The 26,683-nt window shown below is 39.5% G+C and overlaps 1 protein-coding gene across 11 annotated transcripts in view; it reads left to right on the forward strand.

The window, feature by feature from the left end:
- The window catches only part of LOC114136733 (microtubule-associated protein 4), a 102,740-nt gene extending 76,106 nt beyond the window's left edge, over window positions 1-26,634 (forward strand). For 5 of the 11 annotated variants that reach the window (XM_028004947.1, XM_028004951.1, XM_028004950.1 and 2 more), the window contains 11 exons: window positions 2,507-3,525; window positions 5,414-5,662; window positions 7,550-7,733; window positions 7,827-7,892; window positions 10,729-11,033; window positions 13,190-13,246; window positions 15,792-15,884; window positions 17,041-17,122; window positions 18,319-18,431; window positions 20,278-20,467; window positions 21,512-21,685. In XM_028004947.1, the coding sequence (XP_027860748.1) occupies window positions 2,507-3,525; window positions 5,414-5,662; window positions 7,550-7,733; window positions 7,827-7,892; window positions 10,729-11,033; window positions 13,190-13,246; window positions 15,792-15,884; window positions 17,041-17,122; window positions 18,319-18,431; window positions 20,278-20,467; window positions 21,512-21,519 (2,366 nt within the window). In that variant the 3' untranslated portion in view covers window positions 21,520-21,685. The other 6 variants (XM_028004948.1, XM_028004958.1, XM_028004956.1 and 3 more) reach the window with 6 other exon arrangements.
- The last annotated feature ends 49 nt before the right edge of the window (window positions 26,635-26,683 follow it).

Here is a 26,683-nt window from a genome sequence, read left to right on the forward strand (position 1 = left end):
CTGTATCACCTCTTAGATTGTTTTCATCCATCACTTTAAAGTGTTTTTTTTCCCACTAAACAGTGACAGGTTTCGTTAGGGCAGTGTCTTGCACAGGCTGATTATATAATCCTCTCGGGGCCGCTAAAAAGTGCTTCAGAAACTGGTGTGCAATTGTTTACCAAACAATAAGCTGTGTTTCATGATGGGACGATGGAATAGAGCAGCATAAATATCCAGGTTCCCAGCATGGATTTTTATTAGAGACAGCCTTAAGCGGAGCTAGAATAGAAGAGCAGAGTCTGCATATTTTAACGTGAAACAACAAGAACAAAAACGCCACTGAGTAGAATCAGAGCTCTCTGGGAGAGTTTAAGCTGTAACAGGCCTAAATGAGCTTTAAGTGTTCTCGTTATGCTAATGAAACCTTCAAATGAATTGGCTCCTGCACCCAAATGCTCATTGTTCTCCGCTGCCAAATGTGGAGGATTATCAGCCATGTCCTGTAAAACACCACACTGTTAGACCTTACAGAACCTTCAGAGCAATGATTATATTATCCTGTTTCTATGAAATCATCTTCTGAAGACCTCCTTTCTCCATGCTGGGTGCTTCTAGCCCCAGACTAGCAACAGTTAGCTAAACCAAGTTAGTTAAACTTGTTTTAGCTAGTTAGCTAACCTTTGTTAGCTGCCTAACTAAAGTTAGTTGATAAACTTGGTTTAGCATTGTTGCTAACTGTTGGCTAAACCAAGTTTACTAAACTAACCTGGCTTGCTGTTTCTGTTTGGCTAGATTACTTTGAGAAGAATAATTGATATATTACTTAAAATGTGACTAGATGTAAGGTTAGATGATATGAAGAAATAAAATGCAGAAATCCAGTTTGTGGGAATGAGATGCTTGCAGGAGGAAAAGTGTTAGAGGGAGTAAAGTAGCCTGGGGGGAAGCTCCCGCTGGTAGTTTTAATGAAGCTATTTTCTGCAGGCTTTTCACAGCTGTGACACGTATCGGGTTTCTGCCCTAATTAAAAGATCAGGTTGGTCTGCTATCTCCCTCTATGTTTACAACACAGAAAGTGAAGTCTTTGTTCAAGCCGCTGCATTTTACAGCGAGGTACTTGTTTGTGTTCTCTGGAAAGGGTCAGATGTCACAGTTTGAGGTTTTGGCCACTTTATGTTCAAGACAGTCGTCAAAAACACCGGTTCTGTTAGCAAGGGTATGAACAAAAGGAAGAACCACTCATTTCCAGGCTGGGATTATATCAAATATTAAATTTTACCTGAAAAAGCAAATTTATTCACAAATGTCCTGCTCCTGGTTTTTCTTCCTTTGTTTCACTTTTCATCTCTTGTACATTCTCCTCTCCACTCCCATATTTTTATATGTGATAATCAATATTTGCTTCTCTGTCTCTCAGCCACCATGATCGAAGAACAGTCCTGTCTTTATCTCTTTGTCTTGGCCCTCCTCTGATTGTTTACATTCTCATTCTGATTTTTTTTTTTCCTGTATGGTGAGCTTACCGCCAAGGAAAATGAAAATCTCACGCCAATAGTGTGCTAAATACTACTGTGCCTGATTATTTCAGCTTCCTAAACAGTTTTCTTTCGAATATTTTGTTTGTGAGTTTTGAGGGCAATTTTATTTGACTTACTTCAGTGGAGACATGATTTGCTGCTTTTTATCCAGTCATTTCAGATTTTATTTACATGAAATTGTGACAAGTGATTGTTGCACAAATGTTTTTTTTATGTTTTTTTTTTTACTTAATGGACATGAATTAGGAGCTGATAATAAACATTTTGTCAGCATTCAGATCGATACAATTTCTTCTCCCGTTCTGAGCAGCACTTTCACTCTGATGCTTCAGCACTCTCAATTCTCCCAGCAACTATTGTCCACAGGATAAGTTAATTATTGATCTATTAAAACTTAGTGGTAGTGAAAGGAAGTAGCTTAAAGTCTTATCTTTCTATACCTAGTCAGGATATGTTTTATGTTACGGTGCAAAATTAACTTTACTGCCAAAACTTTATGTCAAGAACCATTAGTTTGCTTATAACAGAGTTTAAAAGGTGCTTAAACAAAGTGCTACACAGTAAAGTTGAACTACAGATGGTCTGCTGTTCATTTAGCTCAGACACTTAAAAAAAGACTGACTATTTCAGCTAGTTTTCACTGGTAAAACTATGCAGAATGAACATGTACAGGTTTAAAAACCACACTGAACAACAGATGATTTCTTACCTGACAACTTTATTCTCACAAACAACAAAGTCTGTTGTTTGTGAGATCCTGTGGCTGAATTAGTTACAGTATATCTCCTGTATCTGTTGTCATTGTAGCATTAGCTTTGTATTGCCTCAGTTTTGGGTTTTCTGTTGCTTTAAACAAAGATTTAAATTGGTTTCTTATCGCAGAACAAAAAGTAACTGTTATTTAATTTCTTTTTACACTTTAAAGATTTTTAAGGTTATTTGGCTCTTTTATTTAATAACCTTTTTTCCCTTTCCTTTGTCTGCAGTTAAATCTGACAAGACAGAGAAGGACAAACAGGAGGATGGAGTGCAGAAGGTGGAGGCTTTTGATGTGTTGAACAAAGCTGAGCACGGGAGCGTGAAGGTTGAATTCACCACTAATGAAAGTTTGGTCAAAGTGGCGAATGAGGTAGAAAGGGGCAAGGAGAAAGCAAACACACAGGAGGCAGAAAAGGTCAAAGAGGAAAAACAAGCAGACAAAACAAAGGAGATGGAGAAGCAGGCAGAAAGAGTGGATGATCAAAAGGAAACGGAGAAGCTAAAAGACAAGGAGATGGAAAAAGTGGAAACCGTCCAACTGAAGGAAGAGAAGGAGGAGAAAAAGCCCAAGGTGGAAGAATCACCTGTCAAAGTGGAAAAGAAAGAAAAGGTGGAGATAATCGACAAGATGGAGAACAAGGACGATAATGTAGAGAAGATCACCAACAACGAAAAACTGAAAAAGGAAGAGAAAGTGGAGAACAAACACAGTGAGAAAGCTGAAAAGGTGGACGAAAACGAGAAGTCCAAAGAGGTGGAGGAGAAAGTGCAAGATGCAGAAAAGCTGGATAAGAACCAGGATACCAAGGTGGAAGAAAAAGCAGAAAACAAAACAAGTGATATGGCAGAAAAATCAGAGATAAAGGATGACAAAGGCCAGCACAAAGTGGAAATCACTTCAGAGCAGCAGCTTCACCCCACTGACGATAAGACAGAGACGAAGGCTGACGTGGAGCTGAAAACCGAGGCAGCAGCAGAGAAAGAAAAGGCCGACGCCGGGGAAGCCAAGACGGTGGAGAAAGGGGACAATGCAGCCACTCCTCTGGAGAAGCCTGCTGAAAAAGAAGCACAGAAGACAGAAAAGGAGGAGAAGGTGGATAAAAAGACAATAGAGAAGAAAGACAGTAAGAAGGAAAAGGCTGTCAAAGCAGATGGAGACAAGGCAAAGAAACCTGTGAAGACTGCGACCAACGGAAGCAGCGCAACAGCACGCAAGGACTTGTCTGCTGGAGACAGGAAGACCAAGGTAGGACTTATTCCACGCAGAGGCGATCTACAGCTCATCTTAGCCCCACATAATCCATCAAAACGAGTCACAGTCATGTTTTCAGAAGACTGCAATGCAGATACAGATTCACATATAATCCATCAGTCCAGTTCTAAACAGAGGAAGTCTGACTTACACCAAAAACTAAACGGAGTTATGATTCATCACAAACAAAGAATTAGAAATTCTTGAAACATTTGGAGGTTATTACCTCTGAGCTGAGCTTCATCAGGAAATCTTGATGCGCCAATCAAATATTTTGTGACAAATTTCCACCTGCTGATACTGATTTTATACAATTATCAATTCTCTTTAAGAACTACATTAGGAGTGCACGTATAAATCAGACCGGACTTCCTTAATTTTGGGTAACGATGATTGGCCGACACATTTGAAACCAATCTTATCTTAATCTCCACAGATGTCTGAATCACCTAGTGAAATCCTGTCCCCTTTCTCTCTGCCTTGAGGGAGGACTGATTGACCCACCCACCGGTCATGTCTGCACCTGGGCGGTTAACAATAATCATCCCACTGTTGCCAACTTTGTGGCTTTGTCGCTATATTTAGTAACTTTTCAGTCAAAAAAAAGTGGAGTTGACCAAAATCTGTACTGGCAGGTGAGACCATTTAAAGACATGATCAGTGCTAGGCCAGAAATCTCTTATCAGTGCACCCCTACAAAATATTGTTCTAGTAAGCACAATAACTTTAAGCTTTAACTGCCTTAAAATGAAATGCTTAAGCTAAAACAATATCTCTGTCAAAAACAGCCCACAGCTGGAGAACACGCTGTGTCTTGCATCACTAAAGATCTGTAAATACAGTAAAATCCTCCAGGTTCAGAGTACAGAGCTACTTGGCAATAAAACCCAACATAATCATTAGACTTTCACTATATCAGGAAAACATGTAATTGTAACACTTATTCCTTTTTTTCCAGAATCAATGTCTCTATCAATTTATTAGCTTTAGCCTCACAACCATTACAAATTATGCACCAAGCGTGGGAATTGGGCACAGTGAAATCCTATCCAGGAAGGCAGATATATTATCGGCATCCAGAATTTGCATGCATGGAATGTAATACCCTATGAAAATATTTTTCTCAAAATGAATACTTGCAAAGGACTGTTTGGATGCACAAAGTTCTGAAGTGTTGTTGAAGTGTTGTTGAATAAATTAAGTCATTAAATTCTGGTTGTTAACCTAATTTTTCACAGGTGGTTACAAATCAACATCTTTAGAATTTTATATGAGTGAATAGCAACTTAGCACATTTATCACACTCGGCTATGCTAGCTGAAAACTTCTACCTTAAATGTGAGATTCCAATAAGACTGCCAACATTTTCTAATTCAGCATCTTCTGGATAAGTTTAAATTGGACTTTTCTAAAGGATACGACACAGCAACTTAGCCAAGCTACATTCAGCCTTCCTGAAATTTGCTAACTTCTCCCTGCTTGTTTTAGTTAAGAAGCAGCTTGAATGAACGTTTAACACATCTTTTGCGTTTTACCTGATCAGCTCACTGATCCTGAATATAGCTGAGTTCTAACAACATGTAGCATATAGGTAAGGAGGGTTCATCGGAAAAAAGGCTGGATATTTAATGTGTAACTCATCAGTCATCAAACATTTACAGTATGCATTGTTTATGCTTCAGATTCAGTTTTGTTTCTCTTTATTTTAAGCTTTTATCCTTGTAATAAAAAAATTCACAGCATATTATTTTGACATTTTTTTTCTTGAATTGCTGCTTGCACTTCTTAGCCCCGCTGCTGCTACCTATGATTTGATGTTTTATTTTTTTTTTGTTTGCTTCTTCTCTTTATTTTGCCTTCCATCACTGACCTGTTGTGGCAGCCTGCCACAGGGGTGACCAAACCGGTCGGTGCTGCCAAAACGCGGCCAGCCACCGCTCCTGCCGGTGGCTCGACCGCAGCCACCGGCAAACGCCCCACACCCACCTCCACCAGCACTACCACAGACAGAAAAACAACCATACCCAAGACAGCTTCCACAGGCGCTGCTGGGCCTAAACGACCCCCTGCCAGTTCCACTAGTCGCCCATCATCCCAACCCTCCACAGGCACACGAGATGTTAAACTGAAGGTAAGCATGCAGGATGAAGTTTGCGAAAAGCTCTGTAGGAACAATCTCAAAGTTTACTTCACACAGAATACAATGAGATACATATTACATTTCTGCTGTCTCTCATACATGGCAAGTTTCTTTGGCACACTTCCATAAAGACCAGACTTATGGAACACACAACCAATAGCTCATTTATCAACACATTCTCCTGCCTGAGTTTTAAATCTCTGCAGTTTGTCCAGAGTTAACATGGGGCATTCAAAGGTTCAAGGGTTCAAAGCCTGATGGCTCACATGTCTTAGATGTCACCTTTGGTCAACACACCAGAATCCAATGATGGGTTAATCCCCAGGCCTCTGGACAACTTCAGCAGAATTTCCTGCTATTTTGAGGAGGTAATCTAGCCACTTAAGGATGCATGCACACCAGCCCTGTTTTGGGCTCTTTAGTAGAACTCTAGTTTGTTTGCTTTGAAAGTTCGCTTCATTTGGGGAGGAACTCTGGTCCGCCTAAAAACCTCGGTCTCTGTTTGGTTGAAGTGAACTTTTTTAGGAACTTGTGAACGCCAAATGTTCCAGAGAGCGCTCCAAAAGTAGGAACCAGCGCATTCTTGGTTGGGTAAATACAACCAAAACAAACAGGAGAGTTTAGTGCTAGTTGGAGAAATAGCTCATGGTCTTTAGCCAAAGACAAAAGAGAAATCCTACAAATGCTAAAGTATGATCCCACTCCCTTTTTGGTTGGTTTGACACAGTGCATTGTGAAAGAGAACAGCAGCAGCTGAAAATGGAACAAATGCGGCAACTTTTACCGAACTGAACCGAATCTACTGAATTATCAGAGGTGGAAACACACTAAATCAGCTGTGTTGGAACAAGGACACATCTAAAACCTGCAGGACTCCAGCCCCGGAGTGGAACATGTCTTTTGTCTATTGTCCCAATTATACATATTTGCAGTTGTTCCGTTTTGAGATGATGGATTGAACAACGCTGTGCGATCATGGGACAGGGATCTCTAACCTAAACCTGCTTTAAAAAAATCCACTTCTGGCCTGAGTTATTGAAGCTCATCGTGATGTTGTGTGTTTACTAACGGACTTTAATACTTATTCTGGATTTGCAGCTTGATCAAATTGCATAGATGTGGACTCATTTTACTCTAAGGTAAAAGGGGCTGACTAAGATGCACATTACACTTTTCATTTTTTATGTGGAAAAACAAAATTAGAAAACCACAATCATTTTCTTTTATAACTGTTTGCCCAAGTTTCATAAAACCATTGACAGTTTATTGATTGACGCCTGTCAGCATGACCCAGTGGAGTTAATTCAGATGTTCAATCTTGGGAAATATATCAGCTTCAGTTGTGCAACTGGCATCGGTTATTTTACTTTTTCTCAATTAAAGTGGTAAATTTCTAGAAGCATTTAAAAACGTCCTCAGATTAATTGTTTCTTCCCTTTGTACAGTCGGTTTCAGTTGTATCAAGGTTGATGAAATTTCTTAAAATCTACCTCTCTGTACCCATCTGTTGGTGACCTTCTTAAATGCAGCCAGTTTGACGGTAACCCAGGCGTATTGGCCTTTATTTAGTCCCTGGCACCCTGGGGTGCAGGGTGACTCAGTTCAGGATGGCTGGGCTGGATTTGGAGCATGGCATCATCCAACGGGCTACATGGTGATGCAATCATGTTTAACAGAATGAAATCCTCTTTCCTCATGATGTGAAATCATAGATTTTAAAAAGGATGCATTTACATTTTTATCACCTTTGAAACCCTGAGACAGGGGGCGTTTGTAAAGAATCTAATATTAAAAACAGATGAAAAAGTCTGACCTGAATTTCAGCCAGTCATCAGCCTTTGAATCACCACTTTTCTGCTCTCTTTTCTCCCTTCACAGTCCACCACAGAGAAGCGCCCCCTGGTGCCGAAGGCTGGCAGTGGCACCACGAGTCACCCTGCCTCCGGCCCCGCTACCAAAAACGGAACGGCGAGCACTGCAGCCAGCAAAATCACTTCATCGGTGCGCACAGCCGCGTCCACTCGCACAACTACTACTACTACTGCAGCCAAAAAGCCTCTGGGTACGTCCAGTTTGGATGACATAACCCAGATATTGCATGTTGGCATCTTTCTCATTGATTCATATACGGATTTTCTCACAATGTTTGTTTCAGCCTCTAAAACTGAAAGCATCAAACCAGGAGAAGAGAAGAAGTCCACCACTGTTAGGACTTCAACAGGTATCACAAAATGCCTCAATTTTGTATTAATAAATTATGGACACATCTTTATGACATCACACATCCTGATTCATAAAAATAACAAGTGATATCAATCGATTTTCTTCAAAATGACCCTTGAAATTATAAGGTCAGACTTGAATACACCACATTTTTACTGCTACGTTTTTACTCCAGCTTTTGGTTTAAATATATTAATTCTTTATTTGCAACATCTTAAATCCTGTATTCCCCTCTTCTATCTTTTCAGTTATACTTTAATGTCATACATTTCATCAATACTTTAGACAGCAATTTTAAGTCTGAGTGACAAAAAATCAAATGTGGGGTTCCTCAGGGCCGTCTTCTTGGGCCATTTATAATCAGTGTTTGCATGCTAACCTTAGCTGTCACCATGTTTCAGTTAAATCCCAGATCCATTGTCAAGTCTGACTTTAGCCGTCTAATGTTTGATTCAGTTCTAGCCAAGATTAGTGTGTCTCCATTGGGAGCGTGTTCCTCTCTAGGTTGACTTGAATATGTGGAGGAACTTGGACATCTAGGCGGACTGTGTTTGTGCAGGGGATGCGGTCGACTCTCCCATGACATCATTTATGGAGAAAGTGACTCTCAGGTGGTCAGTTTCTCCAAAATCTACCAGTTTATGTTGTTCGTTGTTGGTTTCCCCATCCAGTTGACACTGTATGTGCTCTTCTGTCACAACTGATAAAAAGGTTTGGACCTCAAGGTTTGACTATGGAATTATTGATTTGTGGCTTGCCTACTACTACAAAAAAGGTGGTTAAAATGTTGTTAAGATAAATCTATGGCTCAGTTAATAAATACGGTCTACTGTCAATCAAATTGTGTGCAATACCTGGCTCAGTCTGCCATGTACCACATCTGGAGTGGTAGAAGCTGGACTAGGGAGTCTGGTGAGGGAAAGAACTGGTTAAAGTTACGCGGAGTACTACACACCTCCTGCTAATATGGGTTCAAAAAGCCAGAGACTCACTGCCGAGCTCCCATTTGACCACCACTTTTGTTTTTAAAATGATGCATTTTAAAAAGGTATCATAAGATTGACTTTAAATGTTTTTGCAGATCAGATAAACTTTCTTTACTTCCGTTGACGGACGATGGACCCCAGTAGAGTGGGGTAACTGAGTCAGACACAGTCCAACCGTGACTGTGGGTCTAGTAGAGAAAGACTTTGCTGCTGAAAAGCTCCGTAGACTTTTAAAACCTCCAGCACAGCAGCCTGTGGATTACCAGCTGCTTGCTGTTGACAGGAGTTTGCAGCTCTTGCTGATGCAGCCTCAAGTTTTCTAATCTGCCAGGGTTCGTATATAGAAAGTCAAATTACTCTTAAGCTCCGTCAAAGCAACAGGGGCGGATTTCCTCAATTAAAGATGTCCTGAAAAAGAGTCAGAGAGATTCCCTAAGCTTTCAGGGAGGATTGATAGCACAACATGTGATTCAGCATGGCTCAGCAGTATGAAGGAATAGCTGACAAGAGGGGCCAAATAAATATGGATGACAGATTTTCTTTGGCACAAATGTAGTGCCTGAGTGCATCTTGCCTGTGGATGCTGAAGTCAAAGATATTATGTTAAATCGGCTTTACCCACACAAGAAAAGATTTTAAAGTCAGGCTGTGAATATTTTCCTTTAATAATGGTGATTCCAACATCCTTCTGCTTCTTTTTGTCTGTCCTGTTTGCTTTTCTGCTTGTTTCTCAGCTTTCTCCATTTTTCATTTCACAGCTTCTGTCTCCTTTGTCATATCTGTCAGAGTTGAGAGACAGAGAATGCGCTTCCTGTTTTTCTCCTCTTCTATGTGTGGTGACTTGGATAATTCAACCTTGTTTTTTTCAGTTATCTGGTCACCTTCAGAATAAGCAAGAAATATTAAGAGAAACTTTGAAGTTCTTTAAGAAATCCTTCCTTTAATAGTGTTGATTTTTGTCTTAAATGTAATTTTCTTCTCCATAAAGTAGATTTTGTGAAGCTATTATTGACACAAAGTAGATTTAGAATGTTTTTATTCATAGACGCATATTATAAAGGGTGTGATGTGCTATCATGCTCATTTGTTTTTGCTTGTTGATACATTTAAAGAATGTGTCAAATCATTTTTACAATAATTTTTCAGTTCAAACTTGCTTTAATGACTGCACACACCCGTTGCTATAGGAACTGATTGACAACGGCTCCACTGGTGTATCAGGATTCAACATCAAACAACATGAAAATATTTCGCACACAAAAAACATGACAATCAGTCCGTTACAGCATTCTGTTTTCAGGCTTGCTGTTTATTTTGCAATAAGTGATCATATTATCGCAGTGATGATTGATTACCTCATTTAAACACCTGCTCTACTGATGTTCTCAGAGAATTGGTGTGTGGGTCGCCTTTTTTTTTAGCTGCGAACAAAATCACTCCAAATTCTGCAGCACATCTACATGTTAAAGTTGTCAAAGTCAAGCTAGTATAATTAACTTAGTTTTATTTCCCTCACTATTTTTCTTAACTAAAACTTTTTACTAAGTTACAAAATGTGGTCATTGTTTCTTGTTATCTAGTTATCATAGTGCTGACAATTAGTAGCCAAGCACTACATCCTTTTTTCCTCTATATATCACGCGTACATTTAACATTTAGCACGTTATGTTAGCAGCTTGACAGCTAAAACCACTGGTAGTTACCGTCATTCGCCCTCCATGAGGGAGTTGGTGGGGTAGGTTGCAACATAGAGAAACAATGAGATTGCAAATTCCTAAACTTGTTAAAAAAAATTATAACTATATTAAGGAGAGACTTTTGAATGCACTGTGTAAACTTTCCCTCCAGCCGACTCTACCAAGCCCAAGACCACTTCCACCACCTCAAGGAGCACGACTTCCACCACCGCTGCATCTCGCACTCGAACAGCGACCAAATCGGCTACGCTGTCCTCCGCCACGGCCACAGCAGCAGAGAAGAAGCCCCTGGGGCCCATGGGGCCCCGCACCCCACGACCCACTGCATCCACGACGGCGAGCGCCACCACGAGGCCCACGGCTCGTCCCGGCACAGCGCCAGACCCCGACATCCGTAATGTCCGCTCAAAGATCGGCTCCACTGATAACATAAAGCACCAGCCTGGCGGCGGGAAGGTAGGTCCTGCTGTGTCTGATGGAGTTCTCGTGCAACTGCCTTACTCCCAGCATGCAATCTCTGGTTCCGATTCCAAATCCTCCCAGACTAACAGGAAGTGTTCTCAAACTGCAGGGTCTATGATTAAAATGGTGCAGTGTCTCACGGAGTTGTCTCTTTACGTTTGTTTCTTCTAACACTATTCTCTTTTCCAGTCTGAACTCTCAGCCAGTTCTAAACATGTTGGCTCCTGGTCGATTCAGCCCTTCATGGATTCGTACCCATAAACAAACCATTTCTTACTTGCACACTAAAACCATTTTGTTTCTGGTTATTTTTGTTCGTAGTTGAAAGCAACAAAGAATTCAACTATGAATGGTGAATAGTCATAAAAATGCTTAAATCTCATAGCATTTTGCATGTGTTATGGGAAGCCATGACGAGTTTCTCACTGTTTGATTATCTTAATTAAAAATATGACAGTTGGTGTTTATATTAACAGAAAAATAGGACCTAATGAAGCTGAATGTTAACTCTATTGCTAGTTTGCATGTTTTACTACAGGAAGCACGAGTCCTCTCCTGGTACTCCGGCTTCCTCCCAAAGTCCAAAAATATAAATGTTATGCTAATTATCTCTCTAAATAGCCCTCATATGTAAGAGGTGTGTCCATAGGGATGCCCCCCCCCGCCCCCCCTCATCTGATCAATGGTCTACTTGCTTTTAGTTTAAACAGAAAGCTAACTGTTTACTGTGAACTGTGAACATCTTTACATAAAGAGTTAAAATAGACAATCTTTTAGTTTCTTAGGCTTTTTTGTGTCTTAAAAACATGTAAATAGATAAGTAAGTCTTCTCTGTAGTTTTGAGAAAAACATTCATTTTACCCTTGTTTCAGCCAAACAAGGGTAAAATGATGCTTCTTGTTCAGCAGTGAACAAGAAGCAGGCGGGGCAGGGATGGTTCTGCAAACCTTTCCCTCTCTGATTTAAAAAGATTTTTCATGAGATTTTAAGCTGCAGGAAAAACTTGATGATTTTTTTTGCGTGTGAATTTAAAACTTACAATCTGAGCTCTGATCAAACATCACATCTTAATTAATGTTAATTAATAAATATAAATATTATAAAGGTAGACCACGAATAGAATATCTACAACTAATTTAAACCATAAAAAATATAAAATATGCCCCCAGCTGCTACAAACTTATGACGGAAACATTGAGCCTGAAACAGTCAAAACTACAAGAGCAGAAGTAGTGAAGGGCAAAAATGACCAGCATCCAACACAAGTAGAAATGGTCTTTATCGTCATCATCTTCTCCTCACTACTCATCTTTTCCTCTGCATGTTAACTAATTGCAATAAACATTCCATAGTAAGGCTTTCATCCATCATGCCATGACACACATAAGCCACCTAAAAAATTGTCATTTGCATACACAAAGACCTGATCATAGGTTACCCTTAAAACATTTTGTCTGCTTCAGGAACAAAGTCCTATATGTTAGCTCACTGAGCTAACTTCCTAGATCACTGCTTTTGAGCTTTGCTTCTTTTTGAGAACCATCGACCCCCATTTTTGGAATGGACCACAGCTGCCCAGGAAATGGCTAAAATCCAGGACTATTTTAGACCCACTCTAAGAACGCTTATAAATGTCTATTTTAATTGTTCAAACACTAAATACACCATCCTAAACTCTGCCACAGAAGATAATATTTACAAGCTTTTTTACAAGCTAGAAAAATGAATGGTGCTCCTGGATTGGCTAATCCCAGCCAGTTGCATATAAATTAGTACTGCATGTCAGTAGCATTGTGCTGAGGTATTTTGGAAAAGCCAAAATCCACTTCAAGAAATCACAAAAACCTTTCTTGTGAAATTGAAGAAGTTATTCTGGATGTTGCCGTTTTCATCAACCGTTTGTCATCTGATACTTAAAAAAGCACAAAAAAATGTACTTTGTGCTTCTTCTCTTGTTTCTCCCTGTCTGGGCCTAATTTTACTAATATTCCCTCCACCTTTGGACTTTTTGGAAAGTTTCTTAATCTCTCTCACTCTTTTAACCCACTATCCACTGACATCCACAAGTGTATTTGTGCACTCCGGCCGCCTCCTCACAATTTGTCGTTGCAAGTGGCTCTCATTGATTGGGGGCCGGCTTCTCTTCCCAGGTGGCCTCTGCTTCTCAGAAAAGGGGCATCACCACCAAAGAAAGCAGCCAGGGCAAAGTGAGTCCCCCTTCATCCTCCCCAACATGCTCTTCCTTATTCTCTGTTCATTCATTCATTCATTCATTCACCAGCTGTTTTTTGATAGCACATCTACATGTCAGAAGCTTGGCAAATCAAGCTTCTGAAATCTTCAGTCAGTCTGAAATCTTATTGTCATGGTTCTAGAATGGTCAGGAAGGCGATTAACTGGATGTTTTATTGGGATGTTTTTTTAATTCATATTCAGTAAGCGCTCCAATGTTTGGTTATTTTATATCATTTACTTTTACAGCATTTCATTTTATGTTCTTTCAGTCTGTTAACTTTTTTGAAAATAATGAAAAGCAAACATTATGCTGTTTACAGTGGTGAGTGCACATCCAATAATGCACTAATGGCAAAGCTAATTTTTCATTTGGCGCTTTTGCTAATTTTGGAAACATTTAGCACACTTAGCTTCCCCTAAATATTTTTTTTTTCTGGAGAATTTGAAAAGCACTAATTCACTTGGCAATTTTGTAGAATTTCAGCTGAATAAAGATGAGATCTTTTTGTTATTAATTGCTAATAATTCTTCAAGAAGGTAGTTTATATGAATGCTCTTATTTTGAAATGTGTAAAGACTGTTTACACGAAATGTTCTATTTCCTCTCATGTTCTCTCTCTTTTTTCCCCAATAACTTTATTTCAAACAAGGGAATGTGTTTGGCGCCACCTGCTGACTGACAGTTGCATTGCCACCTTTGGCAGTTTCAAAAATCAGAGATTCCCATTGAGGCTCTATTGACATTCATGGAGACACAGATTTTCATCATGAAGGCCAACAGTAGAGTGGACTGAGGAATGAATTAAGTCTCAGCCAATAGCAAACAGTTTCTTTTTTGCATTTTATGTATCCTGCCGTTCTGTGTCTCTAATTCACAATAATTATCATGCTTTAGAGGGGGTCAAAATAGAACCCAGTATAAGTATTCTGCGTCATATGGAGTCCAGTGTCCATGTCCAGTGTTTGCAATCATTGCCAGATCTTTGGAGGGGACAAAGATATTGTGGTGGTTTGGGATCTTTTTTATGTGTGTCTAAACAGTAAATAATTGCAAAGATTTTGTGTTTTAAAGCTTTTTTAAAATTAAAAAAAACATCTTCTTTTTAAAAGAAAAAAGTTAATATAAAGTTGCTTTGACATAGCGGGTATCAACCTCAGTGTCAACTTCTTGTCATCACTTGGTTAGAATTAATCACAGTTCGCTGGCTACTGCTTCTTCACCTGCTTTTTTTTTAAATCACCCCGCAAGGGGTCTTTTTGTGGGCTCTAGTGTCCCTTTTTCAAAGTAGGCTGACAGGAAAGGGCGAAGGAGAGGGGGGAGACATGCGGTAAACGTCGTCGGGTCCGGGAGTCGAACCCGCGACAGCCGCGTCGAGGCTACGTTGCCTGAATGTGGGTCGCGCTAACCCCTCCGCCACCACGGCACGCCCCCCTTCACCTGGTTTTTAAGAACAGACCACATGATCTCAGTGTGTGGTTTACAACATAAGTCCCAAATTTCAGCGTATATCACTTTTGCCTTATAATATATTTCCCACAATACTGAAAAATGTGCAGGTCATCACCAAATTGTTGTGGAATCATCCCACTACGGATACCAGTGTTCTTGACTAGAACATTGAGGAAGCCCAGTTCACTTTGGATGATAAGAAACTTTAACATGGACAAGATCAGAATGCTTTGCTATTGGCACCACATCCATAACAGCTAACCCATAGTAGCTGTTTTTTCCTGGATGGAGGGTTCCTCTTTGTTGTCCTGGGTGTCACATCGTTGTTATCCTAAAGTCTTTACCTCACTGTGCATTCACACCAAGCTCTGCCATGTTGGTAACCTGATCCCAGACTCTTGATGCTCACTGGCTTCCTGGATGCAGAGCAGCGAGAGGAAGAGGAAGTTCAAATCATCTCTTCCATCCATTCACCCATCATAAAGGGTAATGTTCATATCCCCAACTCCAGCGTCTTCCTGCCCGACTTTCTATCTAAACGGCCAGAAAAAGATTTAAAGACTGGCGGGAAAATCAAATGAGGTGGATTAGCATTGCTCGCCAACAACTGCTGGTTTCATCCAGGACACATTTGTGTAAAATGTCATCTCTGCTGCCCAGATATTGAACTGTTAGCATGTCATGAGACTGTTACAGTCTTCAGTCAGAGGCTTTTTCAGATTTAACTTCTACCACAGGTCTTTCCTGTCCACAGCATCACCATTTATAACAACACTGACTATATGAATTATACCAACATTTAGTTACTCTGTATGATGACTAAGATATCCTAGAATTAAATTTTTAAATGTGAATTGGCAGCCACGGTAGGATTTGCTCTGTTGAACCTTGCTCTCTCCTGCTGTCTTGTCCTTTCTAACCTCAGCTGTGGTGGTTGCCTCTCCTATCCTGTCTTCCTCACCCTCTGCTTCACCTCTCCTGTCTAACTTCCTCCCCATGCGCTCCCAATCCCCTCCTTGGCCCTTCTCTGCCCTCTCCATTCTTGCCGCTGTGCTGTACTCATATAGGTTCAAATAGTCTCCAAAAAGCTGGACTTCAGCCACGTCACCTCACGCTTGGGCTCCAAGGACAATATGAAGCATGTTCCTGGTGGAGGGAATGTAAGTACTGTCTGGCCCACAAGCCCTGCTAGGAAGCTCCAGTCAGGAAGTCAACAACTCGACTCAAACCAGAACAAAGATGACAAATTAGATCTTCTAATCAAAATTAATTACCGTAAGTTAATTCGCTAACTTTTCTTAGTCAGTTGGTGGTTCCTTGAACAATCATTTTAAGGGATCCAGGGTTCTTAAGAATTTCATCACCAGATGAGGTCCCTTCTGCTTTCAAAAAAGCCAAAGCAGGTCTCCAAGTTTCAAGTCCATTCAGAAAACCAGTGGGTGACGTCACTGAGGCTCAAAGCAGAACTACACACCCTATGGCACCAGCTACCCTCACCCCGAGTGAACCTGCTTCACCTTCCCCACGCTTCCTTAAACTTCCCCTCTGTCACTCTGTTCTGCCACTAACTCTGATTGGCTGTGACTTTTTTTTTTTTGTATGTGTCGCTGTGTCACATTCACCCAGGTGTTTTAGGCAGCACTAGATGATCGGTCCTATCATGGGATGCTTTTCTGGACCTGTTTTCAAATACAGTATCTTCTAAGACTGGGGCTTTAATGCGTTCATTTTGATTAATTACATAAATTTTAACATGTTAAAAAATTTTGTTTTTTTTGTTTGTTTATTTTAATAAAAGTTCTGACCAGAACTGTTGTATCTGTGAGTTTTTGGGACATTCATAAATGTGATGCACAAGCAACATTTGCAGAGGACAGCGATATCCGATGAATTTGCTTCTCGTAATTTCTTACTTCAAAAGAACAATCTGATTGGGCTCTGTTGTGTTCAAGTTGTGCTAAAAGGAATTAGCTCGTCAGTGAAGCTATTCAAGCTTAAAATATTGCAATTCTAAACATGTAGCAGCAGCAGCACAGACGTCCCCAGCGCTAACGTCAGCTTCCACAGTCCACATTTCTAAAGAAGCTCCATGAATGATCAGGAGTTCCTGAAACACAAAGATGAATGGATAGAATAGAACTTTCTGTAGCTTTTTAAATGAAGCTCTCATTTTTATAATGTTTTCTCAAGCTTGAAACACTTACTCTTTCTAGTTTTCCTTCCTGAGATGAAGTAAACCTGGCAAAGGACCCTAACATCAGTCTGTGCTTTCAGAATAAAACTGACCTAAAAAAATCTTTTTATCAACTGCAACAGGTGCAGATACTCAACAAGAAGGTGGACGTAAGTAAGGTGACTTCAAAATGTGGATCCAAGGACAACATCAAGCACAAGCCTGGTGAGCCAAGACTTGCTCTGATCCTGTTGTGCTGGTTATCTTTATAAATAGCATTTCCTCTTTTGAGCGTATACTTCTGAAGCCTGTGAAGTCATTTAAAATACCAAACCTTTACTTATTTCGGTAAAGTTTTAATTGGCTGGTGAATGGTAGAAACAATGGATAAAGAAGAAATGTCATTTTAAAACATAACTGAAGGAAATTTAAGACCTTGAATGGGAATTTTGGGCTTTTTAATTATTTTTATGAGCTAAAATTGAGGTAAGGTTTTAACACTTTTAATGCATCTAAAGTCTCCAGAAACTTGCATGTAGAGCTATGTGGCAGGAAAGATCAGTACCATGTTTAAAGTTAACAAAACACAGGATATGCAGGGTTTCATCCAGAAAACTTGCTAAGTCTGGTGGTCGGGGCACCGAGGCGGTCCACTGGTGGTCCACCGTGTTTTTGTATTAAAAGATGTTAAGTAGACAGGAAATGTAAAAATATTACTGGGTAATTATATGTTAGGGGAAAACATTGCCAGTGAAACAATATTTAAATCCACGACTAATCTTTAAAACAACAAATCAAACAAACACAATTAAAATTAATATCAATTATTTGCACTTCTGTTTAATGTTTAATTTAAGTTAACGGCTCCATCAAAAAAAGCGATTTTTTATTTTTATTTTTTATTATTATTATTTTCCTAAAAACATAAAAAAGAAAGGCTTAGCCTGGCGGTGGGGCTAGTAAAGCATGGCGGGCCGCCAGGCCTATAATACACTGCGGGAAACCCTAATATGAACACCTACAGCTTATGGCATGGCCAGGTGTAGCAGTGGAAAACTAATAATTTGGGTTAGTTTTACAGACACAGAAACAAAAACTTTTGCAGTAATTTTGACAGCCATTAGCTCCCAAGCTAGTCTAGAGTTAAATGTGAGACTATTTGTTTGAAAACTGAAGCTTTGTTGAAAGTAGGTCATCAACAGGAAAATGACGCCAAGACGGTTGGTTAAATGGCCTAGTTAAATTTAGTTATTCTCTTGTTTTTGTGATGTAATAATAATCTTCTCTTGTATGCGTTGACCAGAAAATGCATGTATTTATTTAATAACCAGGTGTAAATTCATGAGACCCTGCTGAAGTTATTTGCTTTGCATGTTCTCCTGACGTTTGATTATCAGTCTGATTGTTGCTGTGCGCTGCAGGCGGAGGCGTCATGAAGATCGAGTCCCACAAAGTGAGCATTAGGGAAAAGGCTCAGCACAAAGTGGGGTCAGTGGACAACGAGAGCCATTCTCCTGGAGGAGGGCATGTCGAGGTGAGGATAGTGTGGAGAAACTGCTGTTTTTACACTGCTGATATCTGAACAAAGGCTAAGTGTCTTCATTCCCTGTATGTCTGGATGTAAATACTAATCAATGTGGCACATGGTTATTCCTGTTGAATTTATGTTGAATTTACATCTTTACCCAGGCTCATGAGATCTAAAACAAGTCATACAATTAAATCAACCAATTTTTAATAAAATGCAAAAGATGTCTTTTGAAGATCTCACTACTAAATCCCTAACTACACAGGTATGATGCAACCTTTGAGTACATAGAGACTTCTGGTAGAATCCATTCACTGTTTACTTACACCTTAAATTGTAAAGGTGCCTTTTTGGGTAATTAGTAAATTGTACACATCCAGTTCTTGAGAAAAGGCGATATTAGGTTCAGGAGGATGAATTGAGACGAGGAAACTAATAATTCCTATTTTTTTAATAATACATAACTCGGCTACAAACTGTATTTTAAAGAATTTGTAAGCTAAATTTTTAATATATTAACTTTTTTAAGCTTGTCTCATTTAAGGATTGTCATTTTTAAAGCCAAAAAGGTATTAAAAATCTTGAAGCTAATTGTCTTAAAGTGCTTCATACATCTCAACCTACATTTTAATAAATCTGTTTTAGTGCAAAATAAACTGATTTTAAGCTAAATTTAAAAAACACATTATTTTTAATTTTGTATCAAGTGTAGTCTAAATCTCTTAAAAACAAAAATTTAAACAGAGTTTTAAGGTATTTATTTTAATTCATGGCTAAGCTCTAACTAGTTGTTGACTCTGGTTTCAGTTGTAACCAACGGTTACCCACTCAAAGCATTCTCAAAGTGTTTCCAAAATATTTGCATCTTACACATCAACTTTTCTGGGTTTTTTGTTGTTGCTGTTTGTTTTGTTTTTTCTCTCTTTTTGTAGATGTAGGAACAGACTTCTAGAGTGTTGTCTTCTATTATTTATATCCTTCTTTTTCTCCTGCACTCTTCTCCTTCTTTCCCTTTAAACATTTTCTCATACTTGTCTCCCTTTCTTTTCCGTCTCCATATCTATTACATTTGACATAAATCCAAAGCAATTTCTAACTGGACTGCACTCAAAAACTGGTCTCCACTTCATACCTTGCACATATAGCTAAATAGCTTCCATTTTACTGTCAGTCCTGCACTTTATATTTTATATTCATATTTATATTCATATTTTATACTGTATTTTTTTTTTTCTGGAGTAACCTCACAACATTGGAATCTCAAAACATTGTCCTGAGCTGTATGTAACGAAATTTCGTTCTGTATACACACTGTGCATGCAAAATGACAATAAAGTCAGTCTAAGTCTAAGTCTAATAAAGTCTTGCACACTTGTGAAAGTAAATATGTTAGGTCTCACCTCAACACTGAGACAAAATAGCGCTATAAAAATAAACTGAATTTAATAAAAATTTTAAACGAATTGAATTCGAGGTACAAAAGGCATTTGGATCACTGCTGAAACTGCTGGTAGAGAATCCATGTGGTTTCATAGATGTAACTCTTTATGCTTGGTTAACTTGGTTCTAATGGTTGCTTCAGTTTGAAGTCAATGAGGGAAGAGTTAAAACATTCCAAATGTTCAAAGCTGTGTGGGTTCAAGGTTCATACTCAGTATTTTACACCAGCTTTTCCATAGTGTGTCTGTTTGGTCATTTGATGCTAAAACTTTAACTCTTTTGGCTTTGTGTCATTCCATTTCTTTCCACGAGCCTTAAATATTCACCTTCAGAGGCAAACTTGTCTGACTGGGATTTTTTTGCCAGGTTGTTCCATCCGGACCAACTGACATGCCTCTCTGTGTGTTTCTAGGCTGAGGGACCGCAGGAGACAGAGGGAAATGCAACTCCCATGACTAGCAGCCTGGCTCCAGCCCCAGACCCCAAGATGGGACCTGCAGGGACCCCTAATGCCCAGGAGAACGGGCTGAAGGACGGGGCTCCCAGTGATGGTGAGGGTGTCCGAGAGCCCCAGGCTCTGGACTCTCTAATGCCAGAGACAAGTAAGTTTCTATATGCGCTCCAAGTTTCCACTTTAGGTTTGATGACCTCATTGGAAACTCAGCTGTTCAGAGAGACTGACAGAAGAAGTCAAAGATGCTCACAAAAGTTCTTTTGCCAGGAACCATCACCAAGACCATGGGTTCCCAGAGCTGAGGGTCAGATGAGAGCTGCTCTTATTGGTTCAGCTCTCAATTGAACTCGTTTTACTTTAAGGACAGTCCACAACATTTCAGCAGGATTGAGACTGAGGACATTCCAGGAGGTTAATGTTAGCCTGCTATCCCATCCAAAAGTAGTTTAATGTGTACTGGGTAACTATTTTCCCAACTCTTGCCATTTTGTAAACTGATGATTGGTCCTCCTTCATGATTCCACCAATTCTGAAGCCCCAAAACAGACTCTCACCATGATGATGCTCAACCTGCTTTGCAGTTGGTAGTGTTCATAGGTTTGAAAGCCTGATGTTGACTCCACCATGGTGTTAAAGCTCCCACATACTCAGGCATACTGTGTGTATTCTGTGAGCCGCACACATTGTCTGCTTACAGTTGAAAATTCATAGTCAAGCATACCGATTTCCCACATTTCTCATGACAAATTCCTTTTATATATCTAATTCGATAGAAGCCAGCTGACATGACTCAGGCGTCTTCCGGATCTGCCTCAGGTTTCCCTATGCAGAGGTAGCAGGGGAGACGGAAGTCTGGGCGTATGAAGATCTCCCTCAATCAGGTTCAAGTGGATAACAAGTGCTTCCACTAGATGGCGCTGACTCAACATCAACAGCTCGGTGCAGCATACAAAACAGTTGAATGTGAACCCTGTTACCTCTGAGCAATTTACTTTGAGGCACCAAGTATGGAAAAACTGACCTTTCCGTGGACATTGAGTTTGCCTCGATTACGAGGGGGTGAAGTTTGCCGGAGTACGTGGGAGCCTTTAGCCATCATACAGTATCATCTCTGCGTGTGTTGTGTCTGAATGCATCTGTATTTCTCATGTCTGCAGTCCATCTGATTATATTTTGACTTTTTATCTTACAGGCATCTAATTCTGCTATCCCTCTGCCCTCCTCATTTCAACTGCCCCCTATAATGTCACCGCCTCTCCCTCCCCACTTTTCCTCACTGTAAAAATGTTTTTTTTTTTTCCTTCTCCTTGCCTCACTTTTACTCCCCCTCCAACCCCACCCAACCCCCCTGTTCCCTTCCCCCTAACCCCTCTGCTGCAGATTGAGTCTATCAAGCTCAACTTCCGCGAGAATGCTCGCTCTCGCACGGACCACAGCGCTGACATCACCATCTGGCCAGCCCCCCACAGGACAACGGCAACAGTTCCCGCCCACATGGTTCCTCGTTCTCCCCGCATGGCCAACCAAAGCCACCACCCAGATTCTTGCAGTGTTACCCCATCAAGTCTCAATTCCCCCTCTCCCCCTCCTTACTGCACCTACAGGTGGAGGTCCGGGGGGACGACAGCGGCGTTTCCGTGAAGGGATCCCAACTTTCTTAACCCCATTTAATCTTACATCAGTTATTGGAAAATTAGAATCATTGTGCAGTAGTGCTTCTTTCACATCGTCATGCATCATCGCCTTCATCATCACCACCACTTTCATGTATTTACCTGAAGTAACTTTAGACTCTGACTGGTCCTGACCGGTACTTTATGTGAAGGAAAATTCCAGGACAGCAATGATCTCTCTGAGTCCGGCATCTTGGAATTGCCCGCTTTCACGTGGAAACCCGGTGGTGGGACCTTCTAGAAAAACCACCATCATTCCCCCTGCACACCCACCAGGTGGCAGCAACAGTCTCTTCAGTAGTGATCAGAACAATTTGGCTCTCCTATTGGACTCCCATCTCTTTTTCCTTGTGATTTTAGGAGCCGTTTTTTCCCCCTGTAGCCATGTACTCTCTGCTTCTGTAACGTCGTAGTAATTCAGTATAAATTTCATCATGGCTTCCTCTTCCTTCATCATCATGCAACCATATGCAAGCTGACTTAACAAAAAAGAAGGCTGTTTGAATCATTTTAGCCAATTCAACTCTTTATTCTCTGTGTTTGTGATGAGGTGTTTGATTGAAAAGATTATATATAGAAATGAGCATCTGTGTTCTTTTTGGATCCTCTTTATTTCCTTCTTTCCATCATGTTCCTTGACAATAGAACTAGGTTGTATTTAATATATCAATGCTATTCTATTTTATTTCCTTAAGGTGTTTTATTTCCTTTTCGTCAAGTAGTGCTCAGAAAATCTATGAAACACGCACATGTTCTTGCAAACTAAGACACACAGTGTGAAGGAGATGAAGAATGTCGCAGAACGTTGAGGAAAAGGTTGACAGATGAAATACAAAAGGAATTTCAGAGTTGTGGTTAAATATCAGATACGTGGTCAGTGTTGTGACTGAAGAGGTTTTAAATAATATAAGGTAGGACGTTTGCTGAAGCCGAGAAGCTTTCACTGAGTCCAGAGGGAGAAGAGGAAGATGCAGTTCAGATTGCTTCTGAAACGAAAGGAACAGTGTCTCATATGTGCCTCCTGTTTGTCTTACCTTAAAAAATAAAAAAAAAGAATCCCAATAGATAAGAGTGATGCAGTTTCACGCCTAAAACAGTTCAGAGAGAGAGAGAATATGGTGGAGGATGAAGAGTTTTTCTGTTCTGAACAGTATGGTTTTGGTGCTGCCCTGGTTGACTGTTGTTCTATTTTTAGGTGTTTCTGTGCGGGTCAGGTTAGTGTGGTTTTGGGAGTTCGCTCAAGATTCAGTTAAATTTAGAAATCATCTACAGTACTGTGTGCTCAGTGCTCTTCTTGTTGCCGTACTGCCATTGAGACATGGTCTTACTTTATTCTCTTCTCTTGTAGCAACCTGTTGCCTCCTGATGCCTTTCTAATGCATGGCTAGAAAATAGAAACTCAACCGCAAACTCAAAGCTCATGGGTTTTACTCCAGCTGTTCTGTTCTGGTATTGCTTACATAATTTCAAAAATAGAAATTAACAGGAAGTTCTTGTGATGGTTTGGTGTTAAGATTTAATCATGCTGCTCCAACATTGTACATACTCATTACGCCACTTAACTATTGTTGAAAATCTTTTAGCCGAATGATATTTTGGTAGGTTATCAGTGGTCATTTGATTTGTAAAATATGTTTATCAATACTTTTAATATGTTGCTTTGATATATCCAGGATATTATAGGAAATATATATTATTCTGTTTAGCTAATACATACATATCACAATATGTAGTTATTACATGGCGCTTGTTAGCAAACAATGCTACATTAGCAATTTTTTCAACATGTCAAGCAAACAATTTTAAGCTTACCATTTTACTTATAACCAGCTTTTCAAAAACTATTCATCTTCTTAGAAACTATTAATATTTCTGTCTTTTACAGGCTTTACCATGGTCACCTACTAGCTAACAGCTCCACCTGCCAGCTAGCGACACTTGGCTAATCTAATTTGAGCATGAGTTGACATTTTTTTGCTAGTACACCCTAAAAAATGTCATTGTCAATATAATTTGGTTCTAAATGTAGTTTACTAATTTATGAACTAGAAACCAAACTGGCACTGAGTTCATGAAATGGCACCAAAATGCAACATTTTAAAACGTTGAACCAGTTACTAAATATTTTTTCTGTTCAAGTAAAAGTGCTTAAATATTATAATAAAACTATATTACTGATTGTTTTGGGATTAAATTTAGAATGTAAATTGTCTATGTAATAGACTAAAATGACATTTTGTTGAATATCAATATCATGCCTGGAGTTGGTAAAGGGCTCTGCATGGTCGCACCGAACTGTTGAAATCGATTCTCATTGTTGCTGCTGCCACAGGTCAAGAACCAGTCATTTTGTTCTCAGCTTTATGCCATCATCCCCTTCATGCCACAACCTCTTGGCAAACTTTTCACTCCTCTCTCTGTGGAAAACGATCATGTGATTGGTCTTAACTTCGAGGGTGTGTTTACTCAGAAAACAATGCTACTCAACGGTTCGACCATTAAGGGCCCTTAACCCTCTTGTTGTCTTACTCCTTTTCATGAGCCCAAAGCTAGTCAGCGATTTTTAGATCAGAGCAAATTTACCAAATTTACTCAAGACTGTTTCAGTCTCAGAAATGCCACTGTAGTTTATGAAAACTCTGAGAATGCCAGAGAATGCTTGAACCTCTTGCAAAAGCAAATTCTCACTTGAACAAAATTTTACTTATTAACTGTATATAATCTCACTTAAAAATAACAGATCAAGTTCATTTTACTACATGGTGCAAAACTAAAGGCAGGTACTTAAATTCTAGTTTTATTCTTCTTTTTCACATAGAAGTGGGCTCTGAATTTCTAATAACAGGCCTACAATTGTCACTGCAATTAAATAAACTCAAATTTATTGAAGACAAATTTAGTTCTACCTGCAAAATATTTTAAAAGAGAATATGTTATACAAAATATTTGACAAACCTGTCCTTATCTGTTATCTCTAAATCTGTTAAAAAAGGCATGTCTTTAATCTCTATGCTGACTTCACATGCTTATTTTGGATTAGCTTTTCAGATCCTGAAGTCAAAATAACATCATACAGTTGTGATGGATCAATAAAGCTTTGTGTCAAGAGGTAATGTCAGAATTCAAAGTCACACTTCAGAATCTTTATGTAAAGGAAATGTTTTTATCAAGTTGATATTTTGCTGTTGCTTTGATGAAACTAAACTGCACCTTAATGCTTTTAATCATATATCAAAGAGGATTAACTGTGATGTAGTAGTAAATCCACTTTTTATGAATAGTAACTCGAACATGAATGAGCCTTCGCTTGGCAACAGTAACCTGTTTGTCAGTTTTACCTGATTTCTTCAGATCGTTCCCATTACAGTTCCTGTAAGTCTAGTAATAAATTGTACACATTCTGACACATACAGGCAATAGCTTGTAATTTCATACACAAAAAGTTGTTGATGCTAAAGGCGTAGCTTTGATCTCGCAGCTGTTTTCTGGCTGAGCTCTTCCACGTGCCTGTCCGTAACTAAAACCCAGCTTTGCTTCCAGCCACAAGTTTCTATTCGCCTCTTCTTCTGAGATTGTTCATAGATGCACTGTTACTCGCCCTGAAAACTACGAACAAACAACGTACAGCTGCAGTTATCGGTCTGTGGGGGGGAACGTTGCTTTCATTTCCACGTAGCTTTGCAAGTTTTTATGGGAGGAAGCGTTTTTATCATGACTGTTATTCTGAATACTTGTGACAACATGGTAAGCTTTGGCCTGTTTTTTGTTTTGTTTTGTTTTTCGAAAGGGGGCCACTGAAGTGAAAGAATGTCTGTCGAGATAAATTGTGCTAAAGACGCAACACTTTTGTACATGTATTTATCGTTGTGTTCCTGTAGCCTCGTGGCGGTTTCGCTCTCATGATTGAAGGGGCTCGAGGTGTGATTTTCTTTTTTTTTTTGCTTCAGTTTTCAAGTTAGCATTAGAGAAGATACCTGTCAACACAAATCTGTATTTGATTTCATTTGAAGTGCTGTAACGGCTTTATACATAAATACTGAAGTGGTATTATAGAACCTAATTAATTACGATTTTTCTAACATATTTTCTTGTACTTGTATGTGCTGCCACAAGAAGCCCAGTCTTAAGAGATGAAAGTAATGGAGAGAATAGCTCGAAAAGTAAGAGTGCAGCGACCCCTGCTGGTTTAAGGATAAAGTTAAATGGAACTGAAGCAAAAGCTGATGTACATGAGGCTGACAAGTTAAGGGAGATAATATTGGCTAAGAATGGCACTTACAGAGCAGCAGCCTGTCTGAGAGAGAGCCTAACACACAGTTAGAGCTAGACAACTCACTGTAGCACCTGAAACCCCTCTGAGGAGCGTCGCGGAGCTTCAAATAAACATTTAACACTAGCTAACTGCTATACCTGCAGAGCATGCTGAAAACCAACAATGGCTTGTGTTAGGTAGACTTTCTCTCATTTACAGAACCTCCTCGTTGTTTTGTTGTTGGGTTTTTTTTTTTTTTTTGCGTGGGATTATGTTTTTCTCAATATTTTGAGTTTTAGTTTTGGTTTTGAAAAAAAGAAGTGTTTATTGTGATTACTTGTTAATTAGTGATGTGATTATTAAACATAAAATAAATTGGACTAAATTTCATATTTGTATTAAATTGTATTCTTTGCAGTTGGGGCTCAAACATGCACAG

Source organism: Xiphophorus couchianus, chromosome 21, assembly GCF_001444195.1.
Source record: "Xiphophorus couchianus chromosome 21, X_couchianus-1.0, whole genome shotgun sequence".
Taxonomy (NCBI): domain Eukaryota; kingdom Metazoa; phylum Chordata; class Actinopteri; order Cyprinodontiformes; family Poeciliidae; genus Xiphophorus; species Xiphophorus couchianus.